General features: G+C 46.5%; 1 protein-coding gene across 4 annotated transcripts in view; it reads right to left on the bottom strand.

Annotated features, from left to right (window-relative positions):
- Window positions 1-13,363, bottom strand: part of OGFOD3 (2-oxoglutarate and iron dependent oxygenase domain containing 3) — a 1,065,090-nt gene that overhangs the window by 1,030,664 nt on the left and 21,063 nt on the right. For 2 of the 4 annotated variants that reach the window (XM_086930658.1, XM_086930656.1), the window contains exon 2: window positions 2,339-2,383. The exons of the other annotated variants lie outside the window; for them this stretch is intronic. In XM_086930658.1, the coding sequence (XP_086786784.1) occupies window positions 2,339-2,383 (45 nt within the window). The remainder of the gene's footprint in view (window positions 1-2,338; window positions 2,384-13,363) is intronic. 4 annotated transcript variants of the gene reach the window in all.

Raw genomic sequence — 13,363 nt, 5'->3', positions numbered from 1 at the left:
ATATAAACATTCATCTGGACCCACGGGACCAGAAGAGACAGTGGCCTCATGTGAAAGCTGATGGTGGCACCCTGATGTTGTTATTTTCCTGCAAAACACTTGACCCATTGTGTCCTGTAGACCTCATGGCCCAACAGAATAGGCACAGAGTTGCCCTTCTATTTCTGGTGCTTTGCAGCAATTTTAAGATCTTCTTAGAGATTCTATTTGCTCAAATGGGTGTAATATCTTATATTTATATATTTCCCTCATCTTCATTGCTTGATTTTGCTAACGATAAAGTGTCATTCGTAGTCGTTGAATGTCACTCATAATTACACTGAAATTATGAAAATGTCACACATAAGCAATCTGAAACTTTGGCAGCTATGAGACCATATTTGCTTTTGTACATCCAGAGTATAGTCTGGATATACCCTAATGGCGGTGCTGTCATATCTTAACTCACCATGCTTCCTGGCATCCTGTAAGATGACATCACAGTCGCTGAAATTGAATATTCTTGCAATTATCATGACTAGTGGCTCTTCTGGTTTTGGTGCACATCAGCTCCTTATGTGCACTTTCAATGGAGAAGAAATGTGATTGACCTTTAGGTTGGAGGTGATTAAGTACAGTTTTCAACAAACAGGTCCAATAGCTCTTTCTGGGACCCTCCTCCACCCCCCCCCCCCAAGTAAGTCAGTCAGAACAACCCTTTATGAGGTCAGTCTTGTTGCCCTACATGTTAGCATGTTCAGGCTGAACTGTTCCTACTGCAGCAGGGTCGAGGTGATTGCATATGGCTAGGTCTAATCTGTTGCAGCATGGTGGGCACAAAACGATGGACTGGGAAGCGGCTACGATTAATTACCAGTGACTAAAATGAATTCAAGCATTCCACCCATCATTTTTTTTTTGTATTCCTCTGGCTCACGTTAGCTACGTAGCAAGAGTGGCTTCCACTTGCATATTGCTGAGATGTAGATTCATCTAAAGATCCAGAATGGGCCAGGATATCAGTAATCAATCACCAAATAGTGGCATCTACAGTCCTGCCATTTACCTCTTCAGTCATGATGCCCCCAAATACTAAAACTGGAATTGCTCGAATTACTCAAAACCAGGCGATCAGTCATGACACACTTTAGCATAGACCTGGCTATCCTCACAGGCCTCCTGGCAAAGCTCAAAGGGAAGAGGCGTGCACTGCCCTAGAGCTACAATTATAGACTCATTGAGTTCCTGTACGAATTTCATGGCAAGAAGTAGCGACTCCTTAAGGTTTTGGAAGGAGTGGACTGTGAAAAAGAAACCTGCTGATCATAATTACAATAATTGCAAAATTAATCCAGCAATGTTTATATTTACTATTGTATGTATCAAGGTGTTGCTGAAATGTTAATATAAATTACCGTTCTCGGTGTACATCGGACTTATTATCCAAAAACATGGAAAGGGGAGGCAAGGTGAGCCATACAAATGAGAACACTGAAACCTAATAAACATGACATGTGGATGAAAATAAGAACCAGCTAGCGGATTATCTTTTTCCATGCAAGCTGGAATTCATCTTAAAAGTACACTCGAGAAAACAAAACAAACTGCGACTATGTCCATTCACTAATTCTGCGCAAATGCTATTTCCAGATAAATCCAAAGTGCACTAATCTAGGCCAGATGTCAGCTCAACAATAGTGTTTGCTACAATGGCATTGTTTGCAAATTGATGCTCCTGAAGGCATTGCACTCAAAGGACAAAGACACAGGCATGAGCCTTGTCCCCATTGAAAGACCCAGTAAATCCATGGATGGAGGTTCAGAGGGTTCAGAAAATACTGAATGTCGAAACAAAACATACACAATGACAGCATTTTAAAACACCGTAGAGAAGAACGTAAAAATGGAGTCTGAATCTAAAGACAACACGCATTTGTTAATGGCAACGAGTTTGACTTGTCTGTGCATGCCGAAATAGACACAGAGTATACATCCATGTGCACATTGACACACATAACGCATCCATGCAAAAATGCAGCCAAAGCAAAGTACTTACAGATATCCAAAAAGAGACCAACAAAAATACTCTGCACATAGACCATCAGGCAACAGGACTTAATGCACAGAGACCTGCAGCCACCCATTTACTGAGACCACAAGACTTGCAGTCACCCATGCACCCACACTACTAGGCACGTGCAGTGCTATGTAAGTTTCTTATAACGTGCTTTATGCTGCTGTCAGGCTATATGAAAGTACAAGATGAGAAAAGAGAGGGGGGGGTGAAGGAATATGAAAATGAAGGAGCCTTGTGAATGGAATGATGATCCCAAAAACAAAGCAGTAGATGGTAACTGACCTTAGGCATCTGGTCGGCAAGGAGGACACTGAAAAAAGACTTCGGCTGCAGGAGAGGGAAGCAGGGGAATTAAGTGTAGCAGGCATACATCAAAGGGGGCAAACATCATGAGAAATCAGGGTCTAAAAGAGTTAGAAACAAATACTGCTGGCGAAATATCCGCACACGCATAGGAGTTAAGGTGTCCATGTCCCCAACGAACACACAGTGTCTGGCATTCAACAACAAAAATATACAGGCATCCTCTTAGAGGTACCAGTCCACATTCAATCCACAAAGCAGCTTGGAAACAGATGCCATTTAAGTGTTTGGCAACATTGCTCTGATCCCGGGCAACATACCCAAACTTCTAATCCTGCTAAACATTTCACAGCCTTTGACACTGCCAATCCTTGAGCCTTGGTGGACACTTCTAATCTGAGAAAGGGTTTTGACAGTGTAGACTTGCAGCTGTTTCAGTGGCATTCAAGGGATAAAGGCCAGTTGGTCCATGTGATCACATCCAAATCTGAGCCCATCCCATTTCCTTCAACATCCTCACATGCTGTGTAGTCTTGCCACTAGCCTTCAACCTGTACACAGAGACACCAGGAGTGATACAGCAAGAACAGCAGCCTCCACAAATATGCAGATGTGACTTGTACTTGTCGGGCTGACCAGGCCATGACATTGATCAGCTAAAGACTGTATCATCACGATCCAAACCTGGATATCCAATTCCTACCTGCAAGTGAACCTCACAAAAACAAAATTCACAGTGCAAATAGATAAAAAGATATGCAGCAGAGGCTTTCAAAGGTCAAGCTGGAAGACTTTCCATCGCACTTTCCTGGCAGCACAAAGCCATTCCTATTCCACTCTCAGCTTCAGGACTCAAATAGAACAGAAAGCAAATATTGCCTGTCATCAGGTGATCTTGCTCTGCAGAGTTAAACCTTTCTTAGTAGAAGTAGACTGCAGAAGAGTCATTCAAGTACCCGGCCTTCCAAATTCCTACTGTGGCTACGGCCTATAAACTGATTTGAAAGTTCTGAGAGGTGTCTGAAAAACTGCACCTACACTAATGAAAGGTCTCTGAAAGTATGACTGATTTACACCAACTCTAAAGAATTAAATTCATATTCATATGGTGCATGCTCTACAAAGTGGTAAATGCTTGCTCCCCACCTTATCTGGTAGATTAAATAAAGCTCTTTAGGTGGTGGGAGGGGAAGTCATGCAAGATAAATAGCAGAAGTACAATAAGGCTATACTACAAGGAGTGCAGAAAAGAGACCCAAAGATGCTAGACCTTCTCCTTTGATGCCCAACGATCTTGAACTCCTTCAAGTCCAGAAGCTTTCATTGTTCCCCACTTAGGGGAAAGAGCTAAAGACACTTCTGGTGAAGCAACATCTTGTCACAATCTATCACAGTGCCCCCCCCCCTCAACTCCCTCCAAGAGACCTTTCTTTTTAGGTCGAGCAGATGCAGCGCGCATGTGCTATATTCAAGACCTGCTGTATTCACTCTATGGGCTTCAAGCCTGCCCAAGTGCTTGTGATTAGCTGGTTCCACTGTCACTCTTGCAATCTTGATTCCTATTTGTTTATGGCATACATTTGGCATGCCTCCTTTAGTGCTTATCCCTCCTCGAGAGCAGTTACCAATTACAATGTTCTTCCACTGGTTCGCATTACACTATGTGTTTGTGGGAATTTTTTTCGTGTTTGCAGAGATTAATATGATTGCTCAAGTTTCTTCTTTTGAGGTTGTGATTTTTTTGTTTTTTCTTTTCTTTTTAGTTAGCGTTAGTGCCTTTTATAATGCATTTTTAGAAGCAACCTTTTGTGTGTGCTTATATGGGAACAGGCACACATTGTTTTGTAAGTTTCATTAGGTTTACTGGAATGTAACTGTTAGAAATTTGGGGTCTCTAGTTGGCAGAGGGAGGTGCCTTTGTCCAAAAAGGGACCCATCTTCCTAGTCAGGGTAAGGGAGTTACACTCCTAAAATAACCCTTGCTCACCCCCTTGGTAGCTTGGCACGAGCAGTCAGGCTTATCTTAGAGGCAGCGTGTTGGGCTTTGCCCTTTATGTAGGGTCATCCTTGAATTTTTGCCTTCCTCCTAGTTTTCTTTTCTGACATGGTGTTGGTGGTTTTAGGACTCTGGGCACTTTAGCATTGTTTAGAAGTGCAAAGTGTGTGTGCTCTCTGCCCTCCCTAGGCTACCATTGGGATTCCCCCCATGGCATAACTCCTAAATGGAACAAAATAAGTATTTCATGTTTGGTATGTTTGGAATGGAAATGTTAAATGCTGCGTAATGGTGTGCGCAGATTTATTATCGCTATTTTAGGAATGCCACTTTTAGAAGTTGGCATTTTTGTATGCAATGTGTGTGCCTGCCTGATGTGTATTGCATGTCGGATTCTAGAAGTGACCGGGGCAGGTGAGATGTGGGTGGCTCCAGGGAGCGCAGGGTGAGTCAGCACTAAGCTAAATAGAAGATCTGCAATTGGTGTAGTGGGAGGGGAAGTCCCCTGTCCCTGAATTGATCTGTGCCTGCCCTGTACAATGCTGGCTCTGCCCACCTGTGGTGTTTCTGATGACCAAGGCTCACAAAGGAGGAGGGAAGCCTGGTAAACAAAGTAATTGACACCCCTACCAGAGCCAATTGGGACTGGAACCTCCAAGACCCTTCCAGAAGCTTCTAGTAGGGGGTAGACAAAGAGGAGATGTAATATGAAAGAGGGGCTGTGACACCATGTTTGTGGTGTTCTTGTGCTTCCTTGGAGGGGACATTCTGCCAGGAGGAACCGCCTTGGGACGCAGCTGCTGGCTACTGGGGGTCCCTAACTGCTGGCCTGCCTGAACCCACCTCTGCCATTCACTAACACGGGAATAGACTTTGCAGGAGTAATGGCTGCTGTGCTGGAAGGATTGCCTCTTTGCTGTGCCTGACTGTTCCTAGGAATTGCTGCTCTGCCTAGTGTGCTGTCCCCCGGTCTGCTGACCTTGCCCAGCCTTGCCTACATCCTGAAGCTCTGCCAGCTTTCCAGCACCTCGTGAGTGCTGTATTTCAACTGCCCAGGACATGAAGGGGAGCTGGTGGCCTGTAGCACACGGCTACGAAGTCTGTGAGGGAAATCCCGGCGTGTGAGATTCCCCCTGGTGCTACTGAGGCCAGCCGAGCTACACCGCATTTTTCGGCATTCTTTTAAAAGAGCGGGTGCCCACTCGCATATTTTTGCTCTCTAACGGGAGCCTACCCCATTTTTATGCCGATTTTACAGAGCGGGTGCCCCCCCCCCCCGCGTGTTTGCGCTTTCCAGTAGGGGCCCACCCTGCATTTGCCTTTATTTGGGAGCGGGAACCCAACCAGTGTTTTAACGCCAGGAATCACCGCCGCGACCCTGGACAAAGTGGAGACACGGCCACTGTGATCGTGCAGCGACCAGGAAGTCAGGCAGGGTTACTTACGACTGACTGTGGGCGGGGCTCCCGAGCAGAAAGGGAAGCCTGCAGGTTACCTGGAGGAGGACCAGAGCCTTGAGGATGCCCGGTCGAAGTCCCGCATAGCCGGCGCCTGCCCCCGCCACTGGAGGAAACCAGAGCAGCCCGCATCAAGCCCCGGTGAATGGGGCTGAGGTAATTTTTTTCGTTGTTGGGGCTCGCGAGGCACCAGGACAGTCGGGCCTGTCTTGCTTGAGCGGTCCCACAGGAGAGTGGGCCGCTCCAAAGCTGGGGCTAATTCTGTTCCCAGAGTCCCGAAGTGGGGCTCCAGCGTGGCACATGGTGCTAGTGTCCATTTGGCTACACAGTGGCGCCGCAGTTGCTGGCCGCTGCAACGATTTGGGGCAAAGTCTATTTTTAGAATCCTAGAATGGGGCTGCAAAGGCACAAGGGTGCCCAACCTACTTTGGCACAGCTATACCGCCTGTTAGTGGCAGCTGCAACGAGGGGCATGTTTGTTTTGACTGCCAGGTTGTGCCTCTGCCATTACAGCATTCTCTGGGGTGCACCACTAATGTTTTGAGCATTAAATTTAGACTACTGAGGTATGCATAATGTATTTGCACCTATGGATAGGCCTAAGGTCATCCAATGAGACGCTATGATTATGCCTAATGCTAATGTGCATGCCTAATATCATGTTATGGTGTTTTAGGTTCATGCCTGATCTAATGTGTTTATGATGGTGTTTTAGTTTCATGCCTGATCTAATTGTTTATGATGGTGTTTTAGGTTCATGCCTGATCTAATGTGTTTATGCCTCATGCAAATGTGGCGATGCTAAGTCTTGCCAGTAATTATTGGTTGTTTTGTATTTATTGGTTTTGTGATGTGATGATTCTGACAGTGGCCCGACTGGCGCTGTCTTGTACATAATCCCCTGTAAACTGCTACCTGGTGCCAGTGGGCACAGTGTATAGATATGTGATTGTACTCTAAATACAAAGGCTATTTTTGTTTAACCTTGTGTGGAGTCTCCATTGTAATGTGCCTAAGGTGTTGCAGCTGTGTGTGTTTGTTGCGCAAACGCTTTACACATTGCCTCTGGGATAAGCCTAGCTGCTCGTGCCAAGCTACCAAGGGGGTGAGCAGTGGTTATCTTCAGAGTGTAACTCCCTCGCCCTGACTAGAAATGGGGGTTTCTGCCTGTCTTTGGCGCATGCCCTAGCCAACCGGGAATCCCCGTGTCTAACAGCGAGTAAAGCATTTGTACATAACCAACAGTAACACAGTGAAAATACTACAAAAGGAGACCACACCCTTTAGAAAGATATCCAATATTTTTTATATATCCAAAACAAGACCAAAACGATAAGAATACAAACATACAGCCCTTAGAAATATATACTTTGCACATTATCCTTAAAATAGCAGAATTTCCTCAAAAACACAGTTCGCAAGAGTCAGCAACTCCGCCCGGGGCTACCTCGATGCTGAAAACAACAAAGTCTAACAGTTCCTGCCGACCGTGTCGGTACGTGCCAGCGAAAGCGTCGGGGTACTCTGTAACAGTGCATTTCTCATTGCGGCAGGCACATTGGTGCGAGCTGTTCTTGGCAACCGTCACGGTTGCGTTGCAAAATTGAAACGGTGCAGGGTGCGGTGCCCTCTCGATGCAATGCAGGCAGCGACATGGTGACCATCATCCAGACGGCGACAGTGAGACCAAGACTTATGGTGCAGGGAGAGGCGGTGCTCGATGCAGTGCTAGCGGTGCAAGTGACATAGCCGGTTAGCAGGAGCTGGCATCGGTCGGCCCAGACTGCTGTGTGGGATGAGGCGGTGCGTCGCAAGACTTACAAACAGTGCCCCCAGCCATAACGCGGTCACGGGTGTCGAAGTCAGCAGCAGCAATGGATTCGGTGAGACCAGGATGGCGAAGTGAAGCGAGGAGGTGCAGAGTACGGTGCCCACAGGTTAGGGTGCAACCAGCGGCTCGCTGGCGGCGGCAGCAGGCCAACCCAATAAAGCAACAACACAGCAAAGGGGCAGTACTCCTCCTGGCAGCTCTTCTTCTTGGCAGGTTCCTTGATTCCAGCGAGTTCTGAAGTTTTGGGGTATGGGCCCCAATATTTATACTCAAAATCCCTTTGTTCTCTCAGGCAGAGAGTGTCTGTGCTTAGTCCAAACCAGTTCTGTCTGCTCTGGCCCAGCTTCCAGGCAGGAGGTGGAGACAGCATTGTTCAAGGCAGTCCAGGTTCATTCAGTTGCAAGGAAATCTCCTCCCACTACTCTAAATGCAGCCCAGGTCTATTCAACCCAGCCCTTACTCATGCAGGAAAGGCAGGACACACCTCACCCCCACCCCTCTCCAGTGGCTGTCTGAAGACAATGCACATCCCCAGCCCCTGTAACTCCAAAGCCAGACTGTCAATCCACAAACCCAGCAGAAGTACACTAAGCAAGAAAATACATACTTTCTAACAGTGGTATTTTCAAACACAGAACATAAAAATCATCTTAATATAAGATGCATTTTTACATTTTGAGTCCAGGCATACTAAACTTCATTTCCTTTTCTTGTCCCAATGGGATGTTACGCTTATAAGATGTTATAAGTAAAACTCCCATTCTATGGGACATATAGCCTTGCAGTGGTGAAAAAACGAAATACACTGTAACTCACCACCAGGACAAGTCACACACACCAGTACATGTCCTACCTTTAACATACACAGCACCCCGCTCATAGTGGTACCTTGGGCCTACCTTTTGGGTCACTTATTTATAAGAAAATGGAAGGTTAGGGCCTGGCAAGTGGGTGCACTTGCCAGATTGAAATGGCAGTTACAAACTGCACGCAGGCCCTGCAGTGGCAGGTCTGAGATACCTTTTCAGGGCTACTCATGTGGGTGGCACAATCAGTGCTGCAGGTCCACTAGTAGCATTTGATTTACAGGCCCTGTCACATTCAGTGCATTTTATTAGGGGCTTACCAGTAAATCAAATATGCCAAACATGGAAACAAAAATCTATAATAACAATTTACAACAGGAGCACTTGCACTTTAACACTGAACAGCAGTGAGAAAGTGCGCAAAGACACTAAACCAGCAAAAACAGAGTCAAAACCGGTAGGTCAGAAAGCTAAAAGACAAGGGAAACAAAAGATGCCAAGTCTAACAGTAACACTATTGTTTTTTCGTTTGATGTCACAGTTGCGCACTCGCCGTCCTTGTTTATTGTTCTATCTCCTACCCGACCTCTCTCCCGCCCAACTTTCATGTCCTCCCAGTCCCTGCAAACCGTTGTTTTGCCGCCGCTACCACCAGTCCGGCAGTATGGTTTTAAATTGCTTATTCTCTATGCCTGATGATGTATTTCATCCGTCCATGTTTGGACTCAATAAGCAAAATCTGTATGTTTTCCCAGTAGATCTCTGAATGTTATAGTGGGTGGGTGGGAGGGCGAGCAGGGAGGGTCAATGATCAGTGTTTCTTGTAAAACCGTGCATTCTGCCTACATAAATATGAGCATCTATCAGTGTCTCCTGAAAGCTACCACCAAGCCAATAATTTGATATCCAGCTACAGGCTCGTTTCACCGAAATTCCCTAAACACTCTTAAACGGGCCTTCTTTCTGCAACAACTAACTGGGACGGTGAGTGAGTTCAGAAGAAAGTGAAATTATCCCAAATGTTATTTTGTGTGACAACACGAAGTCAGATTGACTGCTTCCTTTCGGACAGCTTGGGAGAGGGGACAAGTAATATGATCAGATCTTTAACTAGGGGGAGGAGCGCGGGGCACTGAGAAATGTCTTTTGAAAACAGGATTATTAAATCTTTGAGCAAACCAATCTTTTTCACAGATTAGGAAAACATCTTCCCAAGCCAAGTGAGTGCTTCTCCATTAGATTACGGGGACAAATGTTTGGCAAAAGTAAATAAAAAGCTTTTCCTTTGTTTTTCAAAATCACTTTCAGTGGAGAGGTGGTCTGGAGGGATGAGAGTCCATAAAATAGTGCTCCAGAAGGAACCTTCACCCTTATGCACTTCCACCCAGCAAAGGGAATACATTTACAATGGAAATGACCATTTGTTTCACATACTTTGCTTATTTTTTTTAAACTGTGCACTTTAGATTCGATTGAGCTGTTCTCAGCTGCTGCAAATAAAAAGCTTTTGAAACCCCTGCTTCCCCACCCCCCCCTTTCCCACAACCCTGTCATGGATATGTGCCCCAAAATTCTAGCCAGGCCCCCCCCCCCCACACCTTCTGCCATTTTATGGGACAGCCACGACTCTGATAAATCACCTCTTCTGCCCTTTGACACCAGTCAAGGTCTAGCTCCCATTCTGCAAAACTTGCGCCAGAAGACTTGTATCATACAGAGTATGTGCCCTCTTGGTCACAAGCCTCTGAGGCACTGTATTGTGCTGTCCGTGCCTATTCTATGTAAGAGTATCCTCTGGCAATATGCCCTGTGCAAAATCTCGAGTTGCACTAACCTGAACCTGGCTCTAATAGCTATTTCACGTGGGCTCTGGAGAGCCTCTGCCCAGTTGTCATCGATGTCAACCAGGTTCTCCATTCAAGAATTTCGTAGGGCTCCCAACAGGTCAAGGGAAATATTAACCAGCTTTCTGTAGACCGTGGAGGTCCCTTTGTCAGTTATTGGCCAGTGAGTAGGCGATCCTGCAAAGGCAAAACCTCTGGCAATTACTCTCCCTCAAGGATATGTTTTCGCAACGCGTGCACCAGTTGAAGATAACGGCAGTGTTTGGTCTCTGCCAACTCATATTCTTGACAGAGTACTTCCAATTTTATCAAGGCTTGTTCCCGTCATACATCTCCCAGATCTTCTATGTCAATTAATGCCCACTTGGAGAAACCCCACAGAGTTCCAACTTCCGGGAGCAAGTCACTATGCCACAAACCAGGAATGGCGTGTTTTGAAGCACATATAGGAGACGTGGAAGAACCATCATTTTGTAGAGAGCAGCTCTGCCCATTAGGGACAGTGCTGATGTTGGCCAATGCACCACGTCATCACTGAGTCTATCAATTTAGGGGCTTATGTCTCTGCTCATAAATGCGTGGGGGTTGCGGGTGACAGAAATCCCCAGGTATTTAAATCCCTCTGTCTACCACAGACGCTGTTCACTCAGCTTGAAGCCAAGGCGTAGGTCATGATAAGAGGAAGATTATGGAGTTAGATCAGTTTATTTTCTATGCACAGAGAAAAATGGCTGTGTAACATATAGGAGGACGTCATCAGCATTGAGGGAAACATGCTCCTCCCAGACTCCGTCAGCCCTGGTTCCCCATATCAGTGGGTCCTGCAGTTCATCCCTTTTGCGGAGCTAGTGTCCAGCTCTGGTCTGTCGCCCGTTCAGTTCCTTATTTATGAGACTTTGCTACCTACTTTCAAGGACCTCTTGGGAGGTAACCGTGAAGAACACAAGCCGCATGCAGTACTACAGATCCAGCTTACGTTGAGCATGGCGAGACATTTAGTAAAATGGTTTTATGGCTCGCTATCAAAGATGACTCGCAGACACCAGTCAAAGCTGCACCAGAAATGGGACGCGATTCTAGACCGGGAACATACAGACTCAGACTGAAATAAGGTCCTAGCTTATCCCAGGAAGGTTTCTAGAAACACCAGGCTGAAATACACACAATTTAACTATTTGCATTTGAAATATATGATCCCTCACAGACCTCAGGTAATTTATGTTGGTGAACCACGCTGCTGCCCACGCTGCAACCACACTGACGCATGATGTGGGAATGTAAAATGTTGCGTCCCTTTTGGGAAGTGCTCATGGCTGCCCTGGAGGCCACACTGGGATGCACCCTTGACACCTCAGTAGAGGTTTGTCTGTTGGGACTCTTTCCACGACCTGCTAAACAGAAGGTGGGATCCAGATTTATTGACTTGGTGCTGGCCAAAAGAAGGATAGCTATGGCCTGGAAATAGGGCAGAGGGCCTGTAGTGGGGACTTGGAGGAGATGTGTGACCCAGTGGGCTGAAGCGTAGGGAAGGGTTTGCTTGCGCCCCATAGCAGACTTGTGGATGGAAGTCCTCAATGCTTGGGACAACCCGGACAGAGAGCTGGTGAAGGACTTGTACGTCTGGGAGGGAATGCAGGTGGGAGAGGAGACACAGATGCGGACATAGTACCTGACGGTTGGGGGAAACAAGACTAGATGCTCTGAAGCCCGAGACTGATCGCCCCTGAGAAATGGGAAATAATAATGTGAGGTGAAATCTGCCTGCCCTTTGGGTCTCCACCACCCTCATTGGCATTTAGAGACCCCGGACACGGGAGCTGGGCGTGGGGCCCATGCTACCCCCGGCCCTTTCCCACACTAACCACCCTTAGGCTTTCACATGCATTTACACCCTGTACTGTTCTTTTGAATTCTGCATGGTTGAGAATTTTATTATATGCTTCTCTTCAAATACTCTTACTTGATGAAGATAAGGATAAGGGCTGATTAGTGGTTGTAGCATACTCATGCACCTTAGATATTACCTCAAATATGTGGGGTTCGAATGACATGCAGGGACATCTATAGTTGCAGAGAATGGTATCCCCATCCCAGCTGCGGTGGATGTCTGATGTTTATTGCAAGAAGTTGTGCTTTTGCTCTATCTATGCCCAGGGTTTGGGCAAATCATGTACTGCTGCAGATGTGTTTTTCAAACTGTTATAAATGATAAATGTTTTTCACTCGCCAGGGCAAAAATCATGGGCAAAAGGGGACAACCCTGCTGAGATCCCTTTCAAAGGGCGACGGCACATGATGTCCTTTTGACACGTACCTGGGCCATGGGGACCTGATAAAGGAGTCTGGCCCACCTGGAGAATTTCGGCCCAAATCCCAGTCTGGCCAATGTGGTGATGATGTAGGGACATTCTGTACTACAAAATGCCATTTTAGCATCCAGGGCCATCAGTACTGCCTGTTCTGCGCAGCGCCGGCCAGTCATGTGGAGCACTCCATAAAGGCGTCTGGGAGTAATTATCAACAAATTTGCCACACTAGCCAGATTCAAATTAATAAGGTGGGACGGCAGGAGCATCATGTTGGAAGCATCTAAAGTATGGAATGCACTACCTCTCGGCATTTAAACATAATCCAGTCTCCTTGCCTTCAGGAAAGCTGTGAAGACCTGGTTGTTTAGGTCCTGGCAATTCTGCGGTCTTGCTCTGCTCTTGGCTGCAACTGAATAGTGCCTAGACGCACACAGGAAGTAGTGCACTCTACAAATCCCGCTAACATAACATAATACAACATAACATGAGCAGGTCATTATTCCATCTATTAATGTTATGTTAATGTTATTAATGGTTTTATATAGCGCTCGGCTACTCCGAGGAGTGTCCCGGTGCTTTTAACAAACCAGATGTGACAGTTGGGAGCGGAGGAGGGACAGGAAACTATTGAACAAAGAGCCAGGACTTTAACTCTTTCCTAAAAGTCAACAGATTAGGGACTTTCCTCAAGTGAGCTTGCAAGGAGTTCCATAGCTTGGGTGCCAGAAAACGGAAGTAACGACCCCCGATCCGGGCCCGAC

Source organism: Lissotriton vulgaris, chromosome 7 (assembly GCF_964263255.1).
Source record: "Lissotriton vulgaris chromosome 7, aLisVul1.2, whole genome shotgun sequence".
Taxonomy (NCBI): domain Eukaryota; kingdom Metazoa; phylum Chordata; class Amphibia; order Caudata; family Salamandridae; genus Lissotriton; species Lissotriton vulgaris.
Note: the sequence above shows the minus strand (reverse complement) of the source record. Positions and strands in the feature narration are given on the sequence as shown.